This window comes from Peromyscus eremicus, chromosome 6 (assembly GCF_949786415.1).
Source record: "Peromyscus eremicus chromosome 6, PerEre_H2_v1, whole genome shotgun sequence".
NCBI classification, from domain to species: domain Eukaryota; kingdom Metazoa; phylum Chordata; class Mammalia; order Rodentia; family Cricetidae; genus Peromyscus; species Peromyscus eremicus.
This window is the reverse complement of record NC_081421.1, coordinates 80,804,484-80,827,059: the sequence shown is the minus strand read 5'-3', so window position 1 is coordinate 80,827,059 and position 22,576 is coordinate 80,804,484. Positions and strand designations below refer to the sequence as shown.

At 51.5% G+C, this 22,576-nt stretch overlaps 1 protein-coding gene and 1 long non-coding RNA gene across 2 annotated transcripts in view; one reads left to right on the top strand and one right to left on the bottom strand.

Annotated features, from left to right (window-relative positions):
- LOC131913436 (uncharacterized) overlaps positions 1-22,576 on the bottom strand; it is a 123,152-nt gene that overhangs the window by 56,382 nt on the left and 44,194 nt on the right. The window lies entirely within an intron of this gene.
- On the top strand, positions 2,722-21,295 carry Csf1 (colony stimulating factor 1). Its single transcript, XM_059266068.1, has 9 exons — positions 2,722-2,944; positions 6,252-6,374; positions 7,543-7,605; positions 9,041-9,211; positions 12,373-12,520; positions 13,636-14,651; positions 15,267-15,319; positions 15,632-15,690; positions 19,230-21,295. Exons 1-8 carry the CDS (start codon positions 2,906-2,908, stop codon positions 15,675-15,677), a joined length of 1,659 nt encoding a protein of 552 aa, XP_059122051.1. The 5' UTR covers positions 2,722-2,905; the 3' UTR covers positions 15,678-15,690; positions 19,230-21,295.

Here is a 22,576-nt window from a genome sequence, read left to right as displayed (position 1 = left end):
AAAATGGGAGATGGTGAGATGGTCAGTGGTTAAAGATGTCTGCTGCCAAGGCTGATGACCTTAATTTAATCCCTGGGACCTGCACAGTGGAAAGAGACTCAACTTCCAACAGTTGTCCTCTGACTCCTACACAAATGCTATCACACACACACACACACACACACACACACACACACACACACGGCACTGTCTCTTTCAGTTGTCTAACAATTTGATGAAAGGGAAATCAATGGCTCTATTTTATAAGCATTGAGGCCAAAAGATGTATAGCCACACAGCAAAGGACTGGACAGAGCTGTCAAGAGCAAAGAACGTCTAAGTGGTGGGGTCAGGTTCAAACCCTAATATGTGAAGGGTTTCAGTAGAGTGGGGAGGGGGATTCCATGCCTTGTACTAACATGATGGATGGCTGAGCTTGTCATTGTGCTGATGAAGAAGATGCATACACTCTTCCAGAATCAGCTTAGCTCTAACTCCAAGCTCCATGAGCCTGAGGCAGAACCTAGTTCATAAAGGAGGATGGAACCAGTAAAATTTGACCCTCTTCTCAACAACTCTGCAGGCTTATCATGCTTACACGACTTCCTCTAGCTTCTTGTCTTAAGAAAAGTAGTTAAGTCTTTTTTTGGGGGGGAGTGGGAGGGTGGTTTCAGGACAGGGTTTCTCCATGTAGTTTTGGTGCCTGTCCTGGATCTAGCTCTGTAGACCAGGCTGGCCTCGAACTCACAGAAGTCCACCTGGCTCTGCCTCCCAAGTGCTGGGATTAAAGGTGTGCGCCATCAACACCCAGCCAGAAATGTGGTTAAATCTTTATTGTTCCAGACCACTTAAAAGAACATTCCCCAAGCCTTGACCATGTCTCCTATTCCCCCAAGCCTTGACCATGTCTCTGCATTCCTCCAGGAGGTCCTGAGTACTAGTCACTACCCCAGCCCCTCAGCTTCCAATGGCTCACAAACCCATGAGAATGAGTAGGGGCCATACCGTCATGTTCATTGTTACACCCCCAGGGTCCAGCACGTGGCCTGGCCTGTAGTAGCAGTGAACATTTGTCAGATGACTTATCCTTCATTCCATCTGCCCAGTTAACTGAATTCCTATTATGTGCTATGGCTGTCAGTTCAGAGGTAAGTGAAATGGGGTGCCACCTAGAGGAAGTCTCAGTCTCAGGGTGCAGGCTAAATGTAACAACCAGTATCACCTGAAATACTGCAGTGGTTCTCAATCTTCCTAATACAATTCTCAATCTTCTTTAATAGTTCCTCATGTTGTGGTGACCCCAAACCATAAACTATTCCATTGCTACTTCATAATGTAATTTTGCTACTGTTATGAATCGTAATGTAGATATCTAATATGCAAGATATCTGATATGTGACTCCCCAAGGGGATAGCGACCCACAGGTTGAGAACCACTGGTTTAAAGTAATGTAGAGAATGAATGAATGCCAACTTATGGGGAAGGAATGGGTTGAGTCCAGTGAGAACACGGGAAAAAAGAACTATCCATCGGCCTGGGGCATCCCAGAAGGCTTTGCAAAAGGAGGGTGAGATGTGATTACAACCTTAAAAAATGAGGCATTCACCTTAAGATTGATGGGGGAAAGAAGCCTTCATGTCAGAGGAACTAGCCTGAGAAAAAACCATGTGAGAGTAAAATTATTGCTCGGAACTAGAGAGATATGTGGCCAAGTGACCAAAGATGCCTCTTTGAGACCAGGCCACTCCAGAGATGGGGGGAGATATGGAGGGACTGAAAGACATTGAGTCACAATGAACAGAAGAAGGAAAAAGATCCTGATGTTGGCAGTATAATTAATAGACTCCTCCTGATTCACTTAGATTCATTCTCATGTACAGACAAAATGTGATTAATTGTCTCCATAATGCATTTCCAAAGGCTTGGAGGGAAATCTAGGGCCCGGGTGCACTAGCCTTTCCACCTCAGCTGGGTTTGGCAGTCCAGGAACAGGGGACCAGCCTGCCTTTGCATCATTCATGGGTCAAGCACCTGAAGTAGAGAACCACTGAGCTAGCTGTCACAGAACAGGCCCCTCCTCTCCTGGCCAGGTAGCTGGATTGCCAGGCTGTACCCTGCTTCCCACTTTTCCCCACAACCAGGGGGCAGGAAGTTTAGCAGATTCCTTGAAGCGTGCGTGCGTAGGAAGGAGCAAGCCAACCTGCAAACCCGCTGCCTTGGGCTCCGTGAGGATGTTGAATGAAGCTGCAGCAGAGAGGCCCCAGTCTTCCATGGTTGGGTCATCCCCCTTCAGGTCATTCTCAATGCACCCTGTCCATTTCCTGCTCAGATTTAAGGATTTTCGGGACTGCAGGGAAAGTCCCTAGGGACCAGCATTAGAAAGAAGGCAATCACATGAGATTGACATGAGTGGAGAGCACAGAAGAAAAAGCTGTGTCTTGTCCAGACCTCGAGAAGGGAGGGGGAGGGCGGTGGAGCCCTGGTTACTTTGCTGAAGACTGCGGAGCTAGCACAGCCACGGCGCGACTGGGGAGAGAGAGCTAGCTAGCGGGGACGACCAGGCGGCCCGCTTGGGGGAAGGGAGGCGACGGCTCAGTGGGCCTCCAGGGTGTATGTGTCAGTGCTTGTGAGTGTGAGCGTGTGTTTGTGTGTGTGTGTGTCTGGCGGAGGGCCAGGGTGATTTCCCATAAACCACATGCCCCGCCAGCCCGCCCGCGCTTAAAAGGCTGTGCCGAGAGCTGGCCAGCGAAACTCGGCCAGAGGAAAGTGAAAGTTCGCCTCGGTGCCCTCCGTGTCGCCGCTGCTTTCTGCATCCCGGGACAGCGGCGTGGCCCTCGCCGGGGCGCAGGCTCTCCAGCCAGCAGTGAGCGAGGGAGCGAGCGAACTAGGGCGGCCAACACGCCGGGCCGGGACCCAGCTGCCCGTATGACCGCGCGGGGCGCCGCGGGGCGCTGCCCTTCATCGGTAAGCTGCGACCGCGCTGCGGGGCCCGGGCGGGCTAGGGCGGGAGCTCTGCAGCAGCAGCAGGCAGCTCGGCGCGGCCCCTCGAGCGAGCGAGCGGACAGCCCCTGCACGCCAGCCGCTCAGGCGTCTCGGCCCTGGGCTCCGGCTTCCTAACAGCTTCTGCGCTAGGGTTGAGGCCCGCTGTAGTTCAGCAGCTGCTCCTGGGGCTTATGGCGCTTTGCAGGGTAAAGGGAAGGCTGCTCACCCCCATTGAACGGAGGAGAAAATTGAGCCACCCACAGGCAGGAGAGAGAGGTTCACAGCAATTGGCACAGGCCCAGTGTCTGCCAGGATGATCAACTGGTTTCCAGGTACCGAGTGACAGAGACCCGAGTGTGGCATCATTCCCAGTAGGCATCTTCCTTTGACTGTTGCACATGTTTCTAGGCCCTAATTGGGAGTGGGCCTTCTGGGTAGGGAAAATTTAGGGTCACTCAGCTTTAGAATGCCAGGACCTGTGCTGAGCAACCTGTTGTCAGAAGAAAAGAGAAGGGCATGCTGCTACTTGCTCCAGCCTACGGGCAGGAGCTGTTAGGGACTTGGGTGGCTGTTTGAGGGGAATGGGACCCCAGGGATGGCCTGAAGCTAACCCTGAATCTTCTTTTCTTGGAGAATTTGGTTCAATGGGAAGGGGCTATTCTGGGCTCAGCTGCTAACTGAGGAGAGTAGAATGGGAGTTCACAGCTGCAGAGCTGCTGGTGGGGTGGGTTGCTAGAAGTTTCCCCCAAAGTGGCAGCAGATGATGCTGTGGCTCCTAAGGAGTGCAGGGTGGCACTTTCAATGAACAGCAAGTGGGTTTGCTCCTGAGGAGAATGAGAGGAAAAGTCTAGAGATCAGGAGCAGAACATTTGATGGGCAGGAGAGAGTTGCAGGTGTTTGAGAGAGAAAAGTAGATCCACAGGGAGGGAGGGCCCAGCTGAGGGAGGCGATGGGGTTAGGAGGAGAAGGAAAGAAGAGTTATAACCGAATCAACAGGCAAAAAGAAGGCTAACAAGTTGGGAAAACAAGAGGAAAGAAGGCCAGAATCAGACAAGATCAGTCGGAGGGTCCAGTCATGCCAGGTTTCTGCTTACTGATTGGGAAATGGAACGTGATGTCTTGAAGCATTCTGAGACTGCAGCGGTTTCCTTCCAGGGCTGCTCCCATAGTCAGAGGCTGAGGCAGTAGGCGGGAGGAAGAAGCAAGCCAGGAAGAGCCTGTCCAGCCAGATGTAAGCTAGAGCATTAACCCTTTATAGCACTAGGGTTACAGATCAAGGAGTGGTCCCCTTTGGTCATCTTTGAAGTTAGCCTCTCATCTGGTAGCTGTACATTATTTCTGTGAATGCTTGAAATGCCACCAAAAGCCAGATATCCCTGAGGTAATGTCTTCACCTTACTATCTTCAAACATCAATGCCTTGAAGTGCCAGGATTGAGGTCTTCCTGAACATCTCCATGCCCAGGTCCTTCCCTGCATACCATACACACCATTAGCTGGCAGCCTGGGTGACAACCAGCTTGGGCCTGTTATCTTCTGCACACTCATTTCCTTTACCAGGTCCTAAGTGTGAAGTTCTAAAGAGCTGGGATGCTATTCAGGGCTAATTTTCCAATCACCCAACAGTGCCCAGCACAGTATCATCCCATGGCTGTGTGCACCTTCTTCCACACTCTCCCTCTGAGGTCAGGCCAGGACCCTGTGCATCTCTGTCTGCCACCCTTTAAGGCCTCACTGGAGTCCCTCTTCCCTTCTCACTGCCTGGCCAATGCTGCTTTTCCTCCCTGGTGTGAACTGACGAGGCTTTGGGATTTGAGATGTAAACCAGTGTTGTTGTGGACTGGTTCATAGCCTCCCTGTGTTTTTTCAATGTGCTCCTATTTACAGCATTTGTCTCATCATCTGGACTATTGGGGCAGAGCCCAGATCTAGGAAGGTGCCAGCCATCACTCCACCCTGCCAGCATTTCCCTGAATTGGGGGACAGCAGCTGCCAGGATGCTCAGGAGCTCCTGGGAGGCAGTCTTAGACCAGGGAAGGGAAGCCCAAGAGCCCCTCTGCCTCAGACTGGCATCTCCTGGGATGCCCTGTTGGAACCATAGGGATGAAAGGATCTTGGGGAGAAGAAAGGAGAAAGAAAGGACCAAGTCAGGTGTCGGGAGCCAACTCTGTTTCTCTAGGAATGAGCCACTGCTGGGCCAGGTGGGTGTGGACAAAAAGGAGAGAGCTTTGCGGTGTCAAGAGTTTGTTGACTAGATGAACTAACTGCCTGATGGGTCTCAGACAGGCAGATGTCAGCAGTCAAACACACCACTGTCTCTGATTAGTCAGTTGGACTCTTCTCGAAATGCAAATCCAAGGCTCCAGGAGGTCTCCACTTGGGTTGAGTTCCCAGTGAAGTGGAGTTTGGTCCCAGGGTTTCCCTCGGTCGAGCCAGACCTGTGGACCCAGGTGGGAAGGCAGGCTGGACCCAGGGACAATGTTTCTTCCTGTAGTCTGAATATTAGCGTTTGACCACAAACCTGAAGCCAGCATACAAGGGATTTGTCTCAGTGTTAAAGCTGAAAGGACAGAAAACCCTACCCTCGAGGAGTTTCCCAGTCACTTAACTTACACAGATTGGCACAGCACTAGTTAGAAGTTCATTAGAAGTTCTCTGTAGGCTAGAGAGATGGCTCGGCATTTAAGAACACTTGCTGCTCTTGCAGTGGCCCCAGGTTCAATTCCCAGCACCCACATGGTGGCTCACAACCATTCATACCTCCAGTTCCAGGGGATTCCAAGAAGCATGCATATGGTAGGCATACATGCATGCATGTAAAACATTCAAAAAACACAGAACAGAACTAAATAAGCCTTTCTAAATTGTTAAAAAAAAAAAAAAAGTTCTGTGAGCTGGACAGTGGTGGCGTATGCCTTTAATCCCAGCAGAGGCAGAGGCAGGTGGATCTCTGTGAGTTTGAAGCCAGCCTGGCCTACAGATTGAGTTCCAGGACAGGCAAGGCTACACAGAGAAACCCTGTTTCAACGCCCGCCCCCACTAAGGTTCTGTGTTGTTGGGCTGGCCTGGGTTAACCTGGGAAGACTACTTGGGGAAGATGGCAGCATTTGGTTTATTATCAAGGGAAGAGCAAGGCGGTGCCCTGGCTGATGAGAAATCTAAGTTGGAGAGTGTTGCATCTTGAGGTGTGAGGTATTATGGGAATAGGGTTTTGTTTTCTGTCCTTTGTGGGACATGGGGGTAGCTGAGGAGAAGCAGCACTGGAGAGACATGACTCCCCTCTGTCATAGACATGGCTGGGCCCCCGGCTGCTGCTGGTCTGTCTCCTGGTGAGCAGGAGCATTGCCAAGGACGTGTCGGAACACTGTAGCCACATGATTGGGAATGGACACCTGCAGGTCCTGCAGCAGCTGGTGAGTATGAGACCATTCCTTCTCCTCACTGAGGAAACTGAGGTAGCAGCCGGAAGGCTGAGTCAAAGAGAAGGTTTGCAGGAAATAAAGCTATCTGGATCATCGCTATCCTGATACTTCTCTCACTGATCTTCTCAAGGTGGGGACCTTGGGTTTCCCACTAACCCTGAAGCCTTGGGTCCCCTATAGGCAGTGGGTAGGGTGGGCTTCCGATTGGTTGCCTGAGTTAATGGTAGTCCAGGAATGTCCACTATGGATTCTAAAAGGCTCCGTAACCCTGCTCTGACTCAGAGAACGCCTCCTTTGGGAAGTCAGCCCGGTCTCCCTGCTGGGTCCAGATGGTTTATCCAGCTCCTGAATAGCCAGATCCCCTGACAGCCTGGCACCAGGGCCCCACCCAAATTTAGATGGGAGGCTCCAGCCTAACTCCCAGCCTTCTACCTTCACTTCCTGACCCTTGCCCCTGGGGTTGGGGTGTCCTGCTCATCTGGGCCATGAAGAAACCCAGCTCTGATTCTAATAGGGTCAACCGAACCATCAACAATTCTAAATGCCATCCATCCAGTCAGGATCCAGTTGTTGTCATGGCCTCTGCCCCTCTCAGTAAAGAATTTATCTAGTTCCAGTCTAGTGGGGCACCAATGGGTAAAGCCAGCTCAGAACCCTGAACTTGGCCCCGGAGCTGAAGTTTCCAATCTCCCTCCTCAATACCACTCTTTTTTATATGCAGCTCCCATGGCAGGCCAAGGTGCATGAGTGCCATGGTGTTCTCCGAGATTTAGAACTTGCTCCAGGGAGAGGCTGAGGCTAGAGATCCAGACTCCCCAGAGCTTGGCTGGACTCCACTTGAGCTCTTTTCACGATAGGGTGCTGACCCCCTCCCAGAAAAGATTACATCCTATATTTTCCTAAAGATAATTCTTCCTTATAACAGACTGGATGTGTGATTTTATAGATCAAAGTATAAGGGGTTTTGTTTGTTTGTTTTGTTTTAATCCCTCTGGACATTTGGAAGACACAGTTTCCCCCTAGCTGTGGCTGTCTTTCCAACATTGTCTTAGGGAGGTAGATAAAATTAAAACCTCACTCACCCCCAAACCAGGGTCCCATTCTGAAGCTGAGCTGACTTATAGGTACCATTTAATCATTGGTCTGTTCTGTCTCACAGATCGACAGCCAAATGGAAACCTCATGCCAGATTGCCTATGAATTTGTAGACCAGGAACAGCTGGTAAGTAGCAAGTGTTTGCAAGGCCAGGTGTGTAGTGAGCACTCACTGCCTGGCCCCAGGGTGGTCGCATGGGGCAGCATGAAGACAGCAGAAAACCTAGAGCAGGACAGTATCAGAGTATGAGGGGCCCTGGGCACTCAAGTGCCAAGTGCCAGTGGGCAGGGGCCAGAGTTTAAGGCCTTTGCTGATTCCTTCCTTTGACCTGACATCTATCAGGCGCTTGCTAAATGTTAGGCACGTTCCCCAGTTAATTCTAACAGTATCATTCTGAGGTCCACAAATATGTCTTATCACCCACACAGAGATTAAGGAGCATAGCTAGTTAAGTGATAGAGGACTAATTTGAACCCAGGAATGTTATACCATGTTTTGTTTTAAAGAAGATCACTCCTCCATCCACTAACCACAGACAGGAAGGCAGTCTAGCCTAGCTTTCTACCCCACACCTGACCAACCAGCCACCTAGTGCAGCTAAAGCTGGCAGCACCTTAGGGTGCTGTCCTCATCCTCCCAATCCGTCCTTCAAGGGCTTCCTAACGGGACTTCCCGGATTCTAGGGCACTCTTCATCTTACCACTAGGGGGAGCTCTCTGAAACCCCAAGGCCTTCACTTCTGTCAGGAACCCCGTGGCTCCAAGAGAGAGCCCAAGGCAGTCTAGTTCCAAATCTCCAGTCCCTACCCACACCATATTCTCACCTCCCTTCTCTGCTTCATTCTGCTTCCCAGCTTTAGCATAAGTTCTTCGTGATGTCTGTCATACCTTTCCATGCCCCCCACTGTCCCCTGTGCCACACCTTTCTGGAGATCTGTGTGCCTCAAGAAGAACAACCAGTCTGTCCAGAATTGCTTCCATCTCTGAGCTCTCATGCACTAGACCCACGCACCTCTGTGAAAACACCATGGCCTGCATCGCCACAGGGCCTCAGTCATTCACTCTCTTACTCCTGCACTTGAACAATGACACCTATTTACTGGATTGAACCAACTACTGTATCCTTGGAGGATACAGCCCCTTCAAGTCCTCAGTATCTCTATATTCTGGAGGACTTGAGGGGTCTATATGGCAAAGGACTTTTGTGAAAGTAAGCTGAAAGAAAAAGAGAAAAAGCTGAGGGCCAGAGAGGCTAAAACTCACCCTTCCTGTGTGTATCCATCCTGACCAAAGCCTCATTTAGGAAATCCAAAGCTCTCTCTAATCAGAACCCACCTTTCCTTCACTCTAGCCCAAGTCTCAGTTACGGCTGGTTTAAAGCAAGAGATAAAAGACAAGCCAAGGGTGTTATTATCCTCCCACCAGGGAGGTGTGTCCCTCCTCACAAGCACAGGATGGCAGACTGCAGCCCTCCATCTGCCTAGGGTGGTGGTCTTCTCATAGAAAGCATGGGTTCCCAGGCCACTTCAGCCAGGCCCTAAGCCCTGTTTCCTGTATTCCAGGATGATCACGTTTGCTACCTTAAGAAGGCTTTTTTTCTGGTGAAAGAAATAATTGAGGACACCATGCGCTTTAAAGACAACACCCCCAATGCCAATGCCACCGAGCGGCTCCAGGAACTCTCTCTGAGACTGAAGAGCTGCTTCACCATGGATTATGAAGAGCAGAACAAGGTAGGGTGCTTCTGGGGCTAGAGCGCCAGGGAAGAGGCAGAGGGAGGCTGTGGAGGTCCCACCCTGCCCTCATATGCTTGCCTTGCCTGACTCTCACTCATTACTCTCTGACCCATTCATTCCTTTATTCCATCCACCTTCGCCAAGCACTCATTAGACAGAAGGCACAGTGCTGGACTCTGATGACATCCTTGGAGCAAGAAATTCCTGGTCCCCACTCTTACAAAGCTTATAGTCAAGTGAGGTAGGCAGCTGTGAATGATGGACAGCACTGTGAATATAACCAGAAGGACTGTCCATCCGTTTAGCAAAACCTTATCGAGTGACCACTGTGTATCAAGCACGCTTCTGGACAACAGGAAGTAGCTGTGATCAAAGAAGGCAAAGATCCCCACAATCATGGAGACACAGGGGAGGGGAGGGGAGGGGAGGGGAGGGGAGGGGAGGGGAGGGGAGGGGAGGGTACTGCGACAGTTAAAATACAAGCATGTGAATGGATGGTGGTGATAACGGCACTGGAGAAGAGTAGAGCAGGGGAGGGGAGAGCTGAGTAGATGGCTGAGAGGAACAGGAACCTGAGACAGAGTGCAGAGGGAATGCCAACTTTACAAGGATGCAGAGGGGAAGAGAGAAGGCAGGGGCTAAGACAGACAAGTTCGGAGCTCAGGCACAGGTAAGAGCAGTAAGAGCCACAGCTGGTGGGTGATCAGAAGCCCTAGGGTGATCAGAAAGGATTCAAAGGGACTCAGCATGGCCCGGGCATGGGATGTGGAGGGCAGAGAGGAAAGTCAGGAAGCATATCATTCAGGATGTCAAAGATGTGGGCTTTTTGTCTTAAATCTCAAAGAAGCCACCATGAACTAGTGAATGGTACAATGTCACTTATGACGTAAGACTGTTCTGGTGACGGGCTGGAGAGTAGGCTATGGAGAGCAAGAATGGAGATCAGGAGAGCAGCAGGGGCTCAACCAAGCTAGCAATGGCAGTGGCTTGATTCAGAGTGGTGCAGGAAAACTGGAGGTGACTGGACGCTGTCCCCCCAGACAGAAGGACTGGTGCTTTCCGGGAGAGAAAGGGAAAGAGTGAGTCACGATACGTTCACCTTGAGTCCCTGGAGAGTTCACTGATGTCAAAATAAGGATGACCCCCCGCAGAGGAGCTCAGTTTAGTGTGGGGCACATCGGACGGACAGCTACAGGAGGTTATGATTGTGACTGCTGGATACATAGATGCTGATTGTGGAAGCCACAGAACCGAACAACGGAGAAGAGGTCCAGGACCCTGGATGAAGAGCGCCTGAAGTAGGAGGGAAACAGAGGGCAGCACCTCAGGGTTTCCAGACGGAAGGAGCCAGCACTTTATCAAATGAGGCTGAGAAGTCAAACACAATGAGGGGTGAAAAGTGTCCATTGGTCCGTTTGATTTGGCAACATGGAGACTGCTGTTGGAGGCAGATTAGGAAGAAAAGAAAGAGAGGAAACAGAGACCACCTGGTGGAGGAACTTGTCCCCAAAAGGGAACAGAAAACCAGATTATCTGGACTGGCTGTTTGGCTGAGGAAGGGGTGGTTCTTTACTATGTAGCATTAAATCTAGGCTTTCCCAACATTAAAATACAGAGTCCCAGCATACACCCTTAGAGACTCTACTTCCCTGGGCCCACAGGCCTGGGAATCTGCATTTTGAGAAGCTGCCCCCACCAGTGGTTGAAATGGAAGGCCTCAGACTCTCTTGGATTGGTGACTATTCACCCAGTGCATGCTGGGGGGTGCCTCAGGGAGAAGGCAGGGTGTAAGCTCAAGGAGCCAGGCCCAGCCTCACCACTCAGAAAAGGATTCTGAGCTCCCAACCCAGCAGGCACTTCCATTTTGAGAAAGCTGGGGTGTCAGGGTTCCAGGTAAGAATGCCTGGTTTCTTTTACAGCATATAAGGTCAGGTTTGAGACACAGAGCTTTATAAAGATACATGCAGGACTGAGCCAGCTGGCCTGCCATACCAGCTCCTGGGAGAGGCTGGGGTATTGTCCTGACGTCACAGACAAGATGAATCTAAACAAAGCAGTGCCTAGCTGCTGAGTGGAGAAGCTGAGCCCGGGTCTTTTCATTCATTTGTCTAGTAACTGTTTACTACAAGCCTGCTATCGGCAGGCTGGGAAGACACAGTGATGTAATCAAGGACTTTATAGTAGCCTTGGAAAACCTATTGTTCTTCCCTGAATAGCTGGCTCAGAAAGTTTAAGGGAAACTTGGCATTCTGGAAATAGGCTGTAGGTGATACTGTCATCACACACAGCACGGCTTTCTGTGAAGGTGAGGTGAGCCCAGAGCAGAACCCTGAGGCACTGCAGTATTTAGAAGGAACAGCCTGGCACAGGGCCTGAAGGAGCAGCCGGTGAGGTGGGACGAACCCAAGAGGGTGTGGCTTCTCAGAGCTGCAGTGCATGTGAGCACCTGGACACACCACAGAAGAGAAAAACCACTCAGTAGGCAGACCAGGGCATCCTTGGCACTTCCTCCAAAATGTGGCACCGGCCAAGGAGCTCCTCTCCTCTGGCTTCCCCAGGTCTGTTCTCTATACCACAACAAGATGATTTTTCTAAAATTCAAGTCTTATATATACCATGATCCAGCTTCTGAGCAAATTTTCAGTTTCCTATTGGCTCAAGAGATAAAACTACAAGTTCCTGGCAGGGTCAACAAGTCCCTGGCCTTGGCAGAACTGTCTGCAACTGCATCTCTTGCCAATTTCCTCCTAGGTGGCGGTACTGAAGCCACTCCAGCCTTCTTTCAGTCTTTCGGCATTTCGTGCTTTCCTGCCCCGGACCTTTGCGTGGTCTGTCCTCCCTAACCCCAGCTCCTTCTCTTCCCTTGCTCACCTTTATCTGTCCCTTTGGCAATCTTCTCCCTGGGCTCTCATTTAGCGCTCTTTTGTTACACACCTTCAGATGGCTCAGGACACTCCTGTAACAATGTGTTTAGTGCTAGTTTCTGCTGCACTCAGTGCCCGGCTTGGCCAGGAACCACTTCTCTTTTGTTTGTTGCATGATGCCCAGGTAAATTACCTCACGTGTGGCACTTGAATGTGTGTCAGATGGATCTAACAGGTAACAGTGAGAGGAGGCCCATGCTCGGGCTTACCTAACGGGCTCTGCTCTTCTTCTAGGCCTGTGTCCGAACTTTCCATGAGACTCCTCTCCAGCTGCTGGAGAAAATCAAGAACGTCTTCAATGAAACAAAAAATCTCCTTGAAAAGGACTGGAATATTTTTAGCAAGAACTGCAACAACAGCTTTGCTAAGTGCCCCAGCCCAGGTAAGCACAGGGGCCAGCTACAGGGAGGGTGAGATAAGGGGCTAGGGAATCCCAGAGGCAGCCTGGCTGCTAACTGTGTTTCTGTGTGTTTTATGTACTTACGTGGCTTCATGTACCTCAGGGTCCCGGGCACATGTCTTTGCTGACATGTGTGTGCATGTACACTGACTCATGCCTGCATGTACTGTCTCACTGCCTTTTACTTGATGTGGCAGCATCAAGAAGGCTCATGCTGGTGGCTGTGATGGTAGTGAGAGGGAAGGGGACCTTTCTCAGAAAGCCATGTAGGCATGGTGGCTTCCCGCCTTGGCTCCGCAGACTGGCTGGATAAATGGGGATTCCGTGGAAAGAGCAGGTGCTCCATCTGGCAGTCAGGGTCCTTGCTCCAGGAGCCCTGCTGCAAAACACCAGGACACCCTGGCTCCAGAAGTCCCCAGGATGCCTTGGATGTCCCCTCAAGGGATAAGGCTGAACTTGAAGTCTGAACATCGTTCAAACTCTCTCTACCTGTGCATTCTGCGTGTCCTCATCTCTGCGTCCTGTGCCACATGTGTCCTCCATTCAGCCTCACTCCCCAAAGCAGGGGCTGAGGTCCTGCAACAGGACAATACTCAAGTCCGGCCTTAGTGCTTCAGTCCCAAAGTCCCAAACTTTGACTGCTTCCCGGCCGCAGCCTTCTGCCTGTGGCTGTGGCTGTGGTGGTTAGCTCCTGGCTGTGCATGAAGCCATTGTCTTGGGGGCTTCCAAGTGTCCTGGGTTAATCCAGGAGCTTTTGCTCAGTCCCCTGGCCCGGCTGCTGCTTACCCTTGGCTCACACTGTCCTGCGGTCTTCCTCCAGCCCTCTTCTGTTTGTCTGTGCCTTGCTGTTGGTTCCTGTCCATGATACCCTGCTCCCTCCTTGTCCATATCGCTCCCTCCTGCCTGAGTTCTGTGTCGTGATCATTTATTGCTGTCTTGCCCTCTCTCCAGCCCCAGGGCTGGGTTAGAAAAAGAGGGTCCCCTTCCCATGCCCCAGGGCCTTACCCCCTCTTACCCCTCTGGGGGAGCTGTGCTAGAGGCTGGTGACTCTATCTCCTCCCCATCTTTCTCTCTCCCCTTCTCTGTGGTTCTTTCAGATGTGGTGACCAAGCCTGATTGCAACTGCCTGTACCCTAAAGCCACCCCTAGCAGTGACCTGGCCTCTGCCTCCCCTCACCAGCCCCCTGTCCCCTCCATGGCCCCTCTGGCTGGCTTGGCTTGGGATGATTCTCAGAGGAGAGAGGGCAATTCCCTCTTGCCCAGTGAGCAGCCCCTTCGCACAGAGGACCCAGCCAGTGCCAAGCAGCGACCACCCAGAAGCACCTGCCAGAGCCTTGAGTCACCAGAGACCCCGAACCATGAGGACAGACTCACTAAGGGTTCAGAGCCTCATCCTTCTGCAGAGGCTCCTATGCCTGGTGTGGAAGACATCCTCGACTCGTCACCGGGCACTAACTGGGTCCTAGAAGAAGCTTCTGGAGAGGCTAGTGAGGGTTTTTTGACCCAGGAAGCAAAGCTCTCTCCCTCCAAGCCTGTAGAAGACAGCATCCAGGCAGAGACGGACAGATCCAGCGACCTCTCAGCATCTTCTCTACTCCATAAATCAATAGAGGACAAAGAGCCAGCAGAAACAGGCACCCCATTGCCAGAGGTGAACACTGTGAGACCCACTGGCCAGACGCAGAATCACGCTCCTGAGAAGACAGACAGTTCATCTATGCCGCCTGGAGACCACCAGGAGCCAGCATCTCCCCACATTTCGACACTGGGTCCCCAGGGCCTCAGCAACCCAGCCACCCCCTTTGCTCAGGCACTGCTTCCCAGAAGCCACTCTTGGGGCATTGTGCAGCCCCTTGGGGAGCTTGAGGGCAAGAGAAGTACCAGGGATCGAAGGAGCCCCACAGAGCTGGAAGGAGGACCAGCAAGTGAGGGGGCAGCCAGGCCTGTGGCCCATTTTAACTCCATTCCTTTGACTGACACAGGCCATGAGAAGCTGCCTAGGGGATCCTCTGACCCCCAGATCTCTGGGTTTGTCTTCCATCTGCTGGTGCCGGGCATCATCCTGGTCTTGCTGGCTGTTGGGGGCCTCCTGTTCTACAGGTGGAAGCGGAGGGTAAGGAGAACCCCAGGAGACGGAGACATCCTATGGGGCAGGTTCCAACAGGTTCTACAGTTGCTGGGAGGTGGAAATGACAACCCATATGGTAGACAGTGGTAATGGAGTGTTGCTTCAATCAGGAGGTGCCAGGTGTAGTGATGGCATGAGCCTTTAACCCCAGCAGTCCAGAGGCAGAGGCAGGAACATCTCTGTGAGTTTAAGGCCAGCCTGATCTACATAGCAAGTTCTAGGCCAGCCAGAGCTATATAGAGAGATCTTGTCTCAAAAACAAATGAACAAACACGTAAGTAAATAATAAAATCAAGAGGTCTCCAGCCTCAAGATCATTGAGAGGGGACGAGAACAGAAAGATGTAGAAAAGAGAACTCCTGAACAACCAGGTGGGAGAGGGAAGGAAGAGGAGGAGAATGTTGTTCTGGGAGCTTGGGGGCCCATAGGTTGTTTTCTGCATGGGAGGGGACAGGAGAAGGAGCACTCATCCTCAAGAGGTCCAGGAGTCTCCCTCAGCTGTGCATGCCTTGGGGTAGCTAGAGGAATTCTTGCAACTCTCTCAGTAATGCTTGGGGAGCATGCCAGCACCTCAATGAGATATCTCTTTCTTGTCACCAGAGCCATCGAGAGTCTCCAACATTGGATTCTTCTGTGGGGCGACCAGAGGGCAGGTGAGAAGTTGGAGTGGGGCTGTGGGAGGCACTGGATGTCTGTCTTGGGACCTGTTTCTCCTCTAGATTGGAGGAGGGGCTTCTCTCCCTTGCCCTAATGAACTAGAGCTGCAGAGCAGGGTGGGTACCAAAAAAGAAGAGCCTCTCTTCTTTCCACAACAGCTGGGCTTTCTCCTGATTTCTTCATAGAGTTGGGCAGTTCTAAATCTCACGGAGATGGAACCCGTGTGCAGGGTTTGGGATAAGCTAGGAAGTCCCCTCAGTCCCATGCTCCTGCCAAAGTCTTATGTCAGCCCTGTGTTCTGCCTGCAGCCCCCTGACCCAGGATGAGGACAGACAGGTGGAACTGCCAGTATAGAAAGGATTCCAAGGTAAGGCTCTGATTTTGACATCTCTCTATTCCTTAAAGAGAACTATCTCTAGTCACCCTCCCCTGCTGCAGAAGCCACCAACTCCCAGGAGGCCCACACATTTGACTTCCTCTCCTCTATCCCACTCCCATTTTCATTCATTCTAGATAGGCCCCTCCCTTCCAGGCCTCAGGTCTCCCCTTGCTCCTGCACCCCCTCCCCCACGGAGACTAGTTTCTGCTACCTCTGCTTTATGTTTCTATCTTGCTGTTGACACATTCAATCCCAAAGCAACCACATTCCTCCTCCTCTAATGAGGCTTTTACAAGGTCTTTACCACCCTGGGGAATTTTCATTAGCCTTTGCATGGCCGCCAGCCCCTTTAAACACAAGTACGTACTCCCAGCTTGGTGCTGAGCCCTGAACTTCTCAGCATCCACTTCTTGCCAGACTGTGTCTCATCTGGTCCTGCTCCCCAGCTAAGGTTATTGCTGCCTTCCTGTTTTAGAATCATGGTGCCATAGAGATTTAGTTTTGGGAGAGCTGTCAAGAGGTCATTTGGCCCAGTGTCCCAGCCTAAAAGGGCCCACTCTGCATCCCCAACAGGGAGTCAGCCAGCTTCCGGTCACACATTCCCAGTTCTATGCAGTCAGTTCCACCTGCATACCCAGGATTCCTTCCTTATGCAGGCAATGCTGCCTTCCCTTCTCCCCTTCTCCCCTTCCCCAGCCAGTCCGCTCATCCCATGAGGCTTGATATTTAAGGTTCATGTCCCCTTTAAGAATTCTCTGTGTTAAGTGTGGCCAAGCCCTTCAAATATTCATTATATGATATGGTTTTCAGACCCCTCACCATCCTGGACACACTCGTTTGTCAATGTCCCTCTGAAAATGTGGCGCCCAGCCCTGGACACAGTACTCCAGATGTTGTCTGCCCAGCTCAGAGTACAGTGGGACTGTTGCCTTCCTTGATCTGGACAGTACTCTTCTACTCGTGCAGATTAAGATCACATTAGTTTTAACAGCTGCATCATATACTGTCATATGTTGAGCTTGTGGTCTATTAAAAACCCCAGTTCTATTTCCCGTGAGCCTCTATCCAGCAGACCTTCACCATTCCATACTCGGACAACTTAACCTTTTTAGCCAAAGTGTAGTTTATGCTCACCTTTGTCAAAACCACTTATTGCTTTCTACTCATGCCCTGAGCCTACTGAGAGTGTTTAACTCCTAATTTGGTCGCTTTAGAACTCCTGGTTGTGTCCCCTGCATATTGATGAGTGTCATTTGTTGTCCATGCCCACAATGTTGATGAAGATGTGACCTATATTCTTCCTCTCTGAACCCTGCCTACACCAGCCTATCGGGAAGCTTTCCTTCCTGAAGTCTCCACATCCCTCTAGTTGTTCTTTTAATTCATATCCCTTCTGCTCTTTTGTATATGGCTAATACTATATCAATTTGCACACATTTGGATGTTGTTTTTATGTATTTTAAAGTCATATTTCATGCGTATATATACACTTTGGCACTACTAAGATTGTAAGCCCCTAGAGGGCAGGAACTATCTTCCACTTTTTCTGTACCTGGACTCAAGTACAGACAGGGACTCTCCATCCTTGTCAAAAATTCAGTAAATGCTGCCTGGCTGGTGATTCAAGTCTGAATTACCAACTAACCCCGGCTAGATTTCTCTAACTGACCAGCCTTCTGGCTGACCAATTAACCAGTTAACTAGTCAACTCACCTTGTCAGCTGGTTGGCTGATTTGACTACTCAACCAACTAGCTGGTAACTGTTAACTGACTAGTTCTTCATTGGTGAGCTGACTGGATAACTGGTTGGCAGAATGCTTAGTTGATTTGCTGACTGATTGGATGACAAACTAGTTGTGTGACCCATTTAAATTTCCAGTTACACCCATTGCCACACGTGAGCAAACTGTCCCATGCATAGGATGATGAGTCTGGACCCCTTCTCCAGACAGGAAATCTGACAGATGCTCAGAACCAGGGAAATTTATTTGGATAAAGGCAAGCAGCAACCCATATCTAGAATCCTGGGGTCCCACTTGGCAGTATGGTGGATAGAGATGGGTGAAATGAATTAGCTGGCTCATTTGAACGGCTCAGAGGAGGACCCAGAGCCTGTCAGAACTGAATCAGAGAGTAAAGGTTGCTGGGGACTTTGGGGCTCAGTGCTGTGCCACCTTATCAAGGGCCACCAGTTTTCCTCCTCCCTGCCATCTGTATGGACTTGCCCTCTGCCCTGAGCTCTCTGTACTCCAATTGTCCTTTTCCTGACTCCTAACTCTCAGACCTGCTCAAGATTTCAAGTTTTCCACGTCAAGATTTCAAGATTTTGTTCAATGGGTCTAGATCTATTGGTCCCTAATGCCAGGCTCCAGGAGCCTATGGGAACTGAGTGCCTGTGTCCAGATTGAGCGGTACTCTGTGGAGATGAGTGGAACACACAGAAGAGGAGACTGAGGGAGGGACACAGAGCTGCAGAAAACTCAGGCCCTCAGCCCCAGGAAGCTGGGAGCTGGGTCACAGGCTAGGGCATGCCCTCTATGGCCTTCTTCCCTAATGGCCCTGGCAGAGCCTGTGGCTTGGCTGTACCAGCATGGCTCATGTCCAGTTTATAGTTCCCCCTTGTTTCCTCTCCAGAGCATGGGAATGGGCTGGGAGCCAGAGGCTGTAGGTCTCATCTTCCTTCCTTACCCAACATAGGCTTGACCAGTGGGGGTATGGACATTAGCGGGAGGCACCACAGAGGGTCCAAAGTCAAACTGTTGGATGGAGTCCAGGGGATTTCTGCTGTGGAACAAAGCGTTCTGAGGATGCTGGGCAAGGGGACAAAGATGGGGGTGGGGTGGGGAGAGGGCAGGGCCTTGGCTCCCATGGATGATAAGAGGCAAGTCCCTTATCCATCTGGGAGGAGGCTGGGCTACTCAGGGTGAGCATGCCTGTTGACAGGGTGAGCATGCCTCCCTTTTCCTGGCATTGCCTCTAGCCTCTGTCCCTCAAGCCCAAGTTCTTTCTATTCATTTGCCTTTGCCCAAATATCTTCTGTGCAGACCCCCTCTGAGGAATGGTGTGGAGATGTCTATGAGAAATTCTTTGTTAGAGTTGGCAGCAATCACCCTTAGTTCATTGGTCTAAGACTAGTGAGATGATGGCCTCACCTGAAGAGGGGCCCAGGAGGAACATTCAAGAGCTTATTCCCTGCTCCCATATGCTTAAGCAATAACCCCTCTACCTCTTGGCCTAGACTTCCTCCAGTCCTATTCCCTCATTTTGTGGTTACTGGTCCCCCAAGGAGGAGAGGTAGGAGGTGAGGCCAGTCTGGCCAGAGGCTTGGACTGCTGCCAGGCAAAGCTGCCTGGTTTCTCTGTGGTGTCTGGGGTGGCCTAGAAGGCCAGGGAAAGGACCAGAGGAAGTCTTGCCTGAAGCCAGCCAACAGCCCACAGGAATGTCAAACCTCCCCCAACCATGTCCTCAGCGACCCTCCCCACACTCGCAATTGCTGACCAGCCTTCTTCCCTTCTCTTCTCTACAGCTGGGCACACAGGACTATCTCTTTATGGAAGGAGACATTATGGGAATGTCCACCACCACCCTCTCCTGCCACCTTCCTGGAAATGTGGCCTGCCACTACCAGAGCTCCTGCCTACCAAGACTGGACAAGAGCAGCCTTGATGGGGTCTTTCTGTTTTAACCCTTAGACTCTCAACTAACTGAGAGAGGGCTGGAGGATGCCCCCTAAACTGTCACTATTTATTGTGGGCCCTGGAGGCTCTCTGCACTCGAGGAAGGCCAGCGAGCTAGCTCAGGACCCTTTCCCTCAGGAGCTGTACCCTCCTCTCAAAGCCAGAAGTTGGCAAGGGACCTGCCTGCCTGTATGGCACATGAGAGACCAGGGCACACAAGAAGGAGCAGAAGAGCCTGTGCCCAGAAGACCCACTGGTGCCAAGGAATCCAACAAGGACAGGCAGGGACCTGTTTCCCAAGAGGGAAGCCTGAGATTCACAGGGCGGGACAGCATCTGCCTGATTTCCCGTAAAGGCATAAAGGCATGCAGCTTAAAAGACGGGAAGAGGAGGCCTTTGGCTGTTTGTGCTGACAGCTTAAAGGGGTCTACACCCTCCACTTGCCTAAGTGCCCTCAGCTGATAGCCAGGAAGGAGGGGAGACCAGCCCTGCCTCAGGACCTGTCTGACCTGGCGCATGATGCCAAGAGGAGGACCAAGCTCTAGCCTCGTCTCCTCCTACCCACAGCCCCTGCCAGAGTTCTTTTGCCCAGCAGAGGCACCCCTCATGAAGGAAGCCATTGCACTGTGAATATTGAACCTGCCTGCTGAACAGCCTGTCCCGTCCATCCCCATGAGCGACCATCCGTCCGAATGTTCTCCCATCCTCTTCATCCTCTCCTCAGCTTCCTGCACTGAGCTGGCCTCATCTATCGACTGAGGGAGCACCTAAGCCCTGACCTTCCCCTGCCTAGCCTTTGATTGCCGGGTGGAGCTGTGGGAGAACTGCCTGGGCTACCAGCCAGAGCTGGTCTTTGGCCTGTGTTCCTTGCCCAGGTTTCTGCATCTTGCACTTTGACATTCCCAGGAGGGAAGTGACTAGTGGAAAGGAGAAAGGAAGGGGACGCAGAGGCAGAAGGGCCACAGGCAGAGCTCTGAATGGAAATGGGTCTTGAAAATATGTGTGTGCCCACGGTTAAAGTTGATGCCCATACTCTAACCTGTCAGCCAGCCTCTGTGCCCATTGCTTCCAGCCTGGAGCTGGGCAGGTTGTCCTGTCATGAGCTCCTGGGACTGAGCTCCATGCTCCAGCCCCACCCTCTTCGGGCCTTTTTTCTCCAGACCTGACCCAGGTAGGCAGGGACACCCTCCCAGTCTCACCCACCCCACCCTGCCATCTCTAGCCAAGCCAGGCAGCTCTAGAGAGTAATCAAGAAATGGGCTGTCTACTTCTAGCTCTGTTGTGTGGTCCTGTTCCCTGCGCCAGGCCTTGTCTGTGGCTCTGAGGCCTGGGCACGGGTGGCAGGGCTCTCCCTTGCCCTTGGTCTCTTTATGCTGCTGTGTCCCCCTTTCCTGCCCTCCTTGGCTACTGGGTCCGTAACCTTTCAGGCAAGGTGGGGAGGGGGGGGTCCGTAGGCCCCACCGCCCTGTCCTGAGACAGCAGAGGGAAGGACACTGGAGACTTTCTTGTGGGGCTTACTTAGCCTTCTAGTTACAGACTATTTCCATGCTAGAAAAAATACATATTTTAAAATAGAAGGAAAAACACAGAAAAAAAAAAAAGGCATTCTCCTACCCCTCTACCTTAAACATGTATTATTAAAAACAGAAGAGCAAATCCAACCCATTGCAAGAAGCTCTTTGTGGGCACCTGGTTCCATTGGAGCAGGAGGAGCTCCAAACCCACCTTGGGAGCCTCCGCTGCACGGGAACCCCTTCTTTCCTCTAAGAGAGCCCGGAGAGAACATCGGCTCACAGACTGTGAGACTGCATTTTTTTATACTTGGAAGTGAATTATTTTATATAAGGTCATTTAAATATCTATTTAAAAAATAGGAAGCTGCTTTTATATTTAATAATAAAAGAAGTGCACAAGCTGCCACGTGTGAGTCATGGGAAAAGTTGCTTCTGGGGTGTGGGTGGCAACAGCAGCGGGGAGGGGAGTAACTGCTGGGTGAACCTCCACTCTGAGATTTTTCCAAGGTGCATGGAGAAGGATTTCTGTCTTGTTACTAAAACCCTCTGTATTATTGGTGTCCAAAGGCGTTCATCTGCATATCTGTTTAATAGGAAAAGGGCAGAAAGCAGCCAAACCTCAGGCCGGGCTACTACCCCCCACCCTGCCGCCTCAAGCCCAGCCCAGCCTGGGAAAATGACTGGTTGGGCTCTTTCCAAGGGCCCAAGGGGTCTGCAAGGAGGAATCTCCTGGACCACTGATCCCTGCTGTCCAAGGGCAAGAGAATTGGCAGGTCCAGTGGGGTGCTGAGGTATGTAGATGCTGTACGCTGGAAAGTGGACAAGCCTAGCACGGAGGGAACCTGCAGTTTGTGTGCAAAGCCTCAGACCTGTTCTTACTAGAAGTGGAGGGAAACCCAAAGATGTGGACTTCCACGGAGAAAGGTCTGCAGGACAGACCAGAGCAAGCGAAGGTCCTGGCGGTCCTGGTGGGCACAAATAGCCACCCGCTTGGCAAAACTGAGGCAGCGGGCCTTCCTGTTGCCAGCAGTGTGAGGAAGTTTTAGAAGAGAGGTGCTCAACGCTGCCTTAGTGCGGAATCATGTGGGTGTTTCCACAATCCTGATATTCAAGCCCTGCCCTATATCAACACAACCAGAATCTCAGGGTGAGGCTCAGGCACCGGGTGCCAGAATTATTAAGACACTTCTGACTTAAGTGTGACCTGCTGGGCACATACTGGGTCATCAGGGCCTGGCTGTTCACCCAGTTATGTGGCAGAGCTGGGGTTCTACTGGTGGAGATGAGTAGTCTTATGTTGTGTAACTCAAGATTTATGGCTGGAGGGCGGGACCAAGTAGAATGCTAGAGGGTAAGATGTCCTTCATTGTGGCTATTGCTGTTTCACAGGCAAGGTCAGGAACTCTGGCTTAGAGATCTGCCTAGCAGGGCCCAGCCAAACCTCTAAACCTCTATCCGGCCAGAGACAGGAAAGTGAATCAGAAGCAACTAGGAAGAAACCTGAGGTTAACCTCTTGCAGACTGTGGGCCTCAGCAAGGGGGTAGAGGGGACAATGGTGGGTGTCCCATGACCCCTTATACAGGTTCTGAAGTCAGTGGCGGTGGGCAGTGACTGTGCAGGTCTGGAGGAAAGTCCCTATTTCCAGAGGGTGGGCCCCTGTGCCAGTGTAGCACATTTGTTC

Excerpts from the sequence above, each read along its gene's own strand:
- Csf1 (XM_059266068.1), top strand. The coding sequence starts at position 2,906 with ATGACCGCGCGGGGCGCCGCGGGGCGCTGCCCTTCATCG. Across the intron at positions 9,212-12,372 it reads ATTATGAAGAGCAGAACAAG|GCCTGTGTCCGAACTTTCCA; the intron begins GTAGGGTGCTTC and ends CTCTTCTTCTAG. Across the intron at positions 15,320-15,631 it reads GTGGGGCGACCAGAGGGCAG|CCCCCTGACCCAGGATGAGG; the intron begins GTGAGAAGTTGG and ends TTCTGCCTGCAG.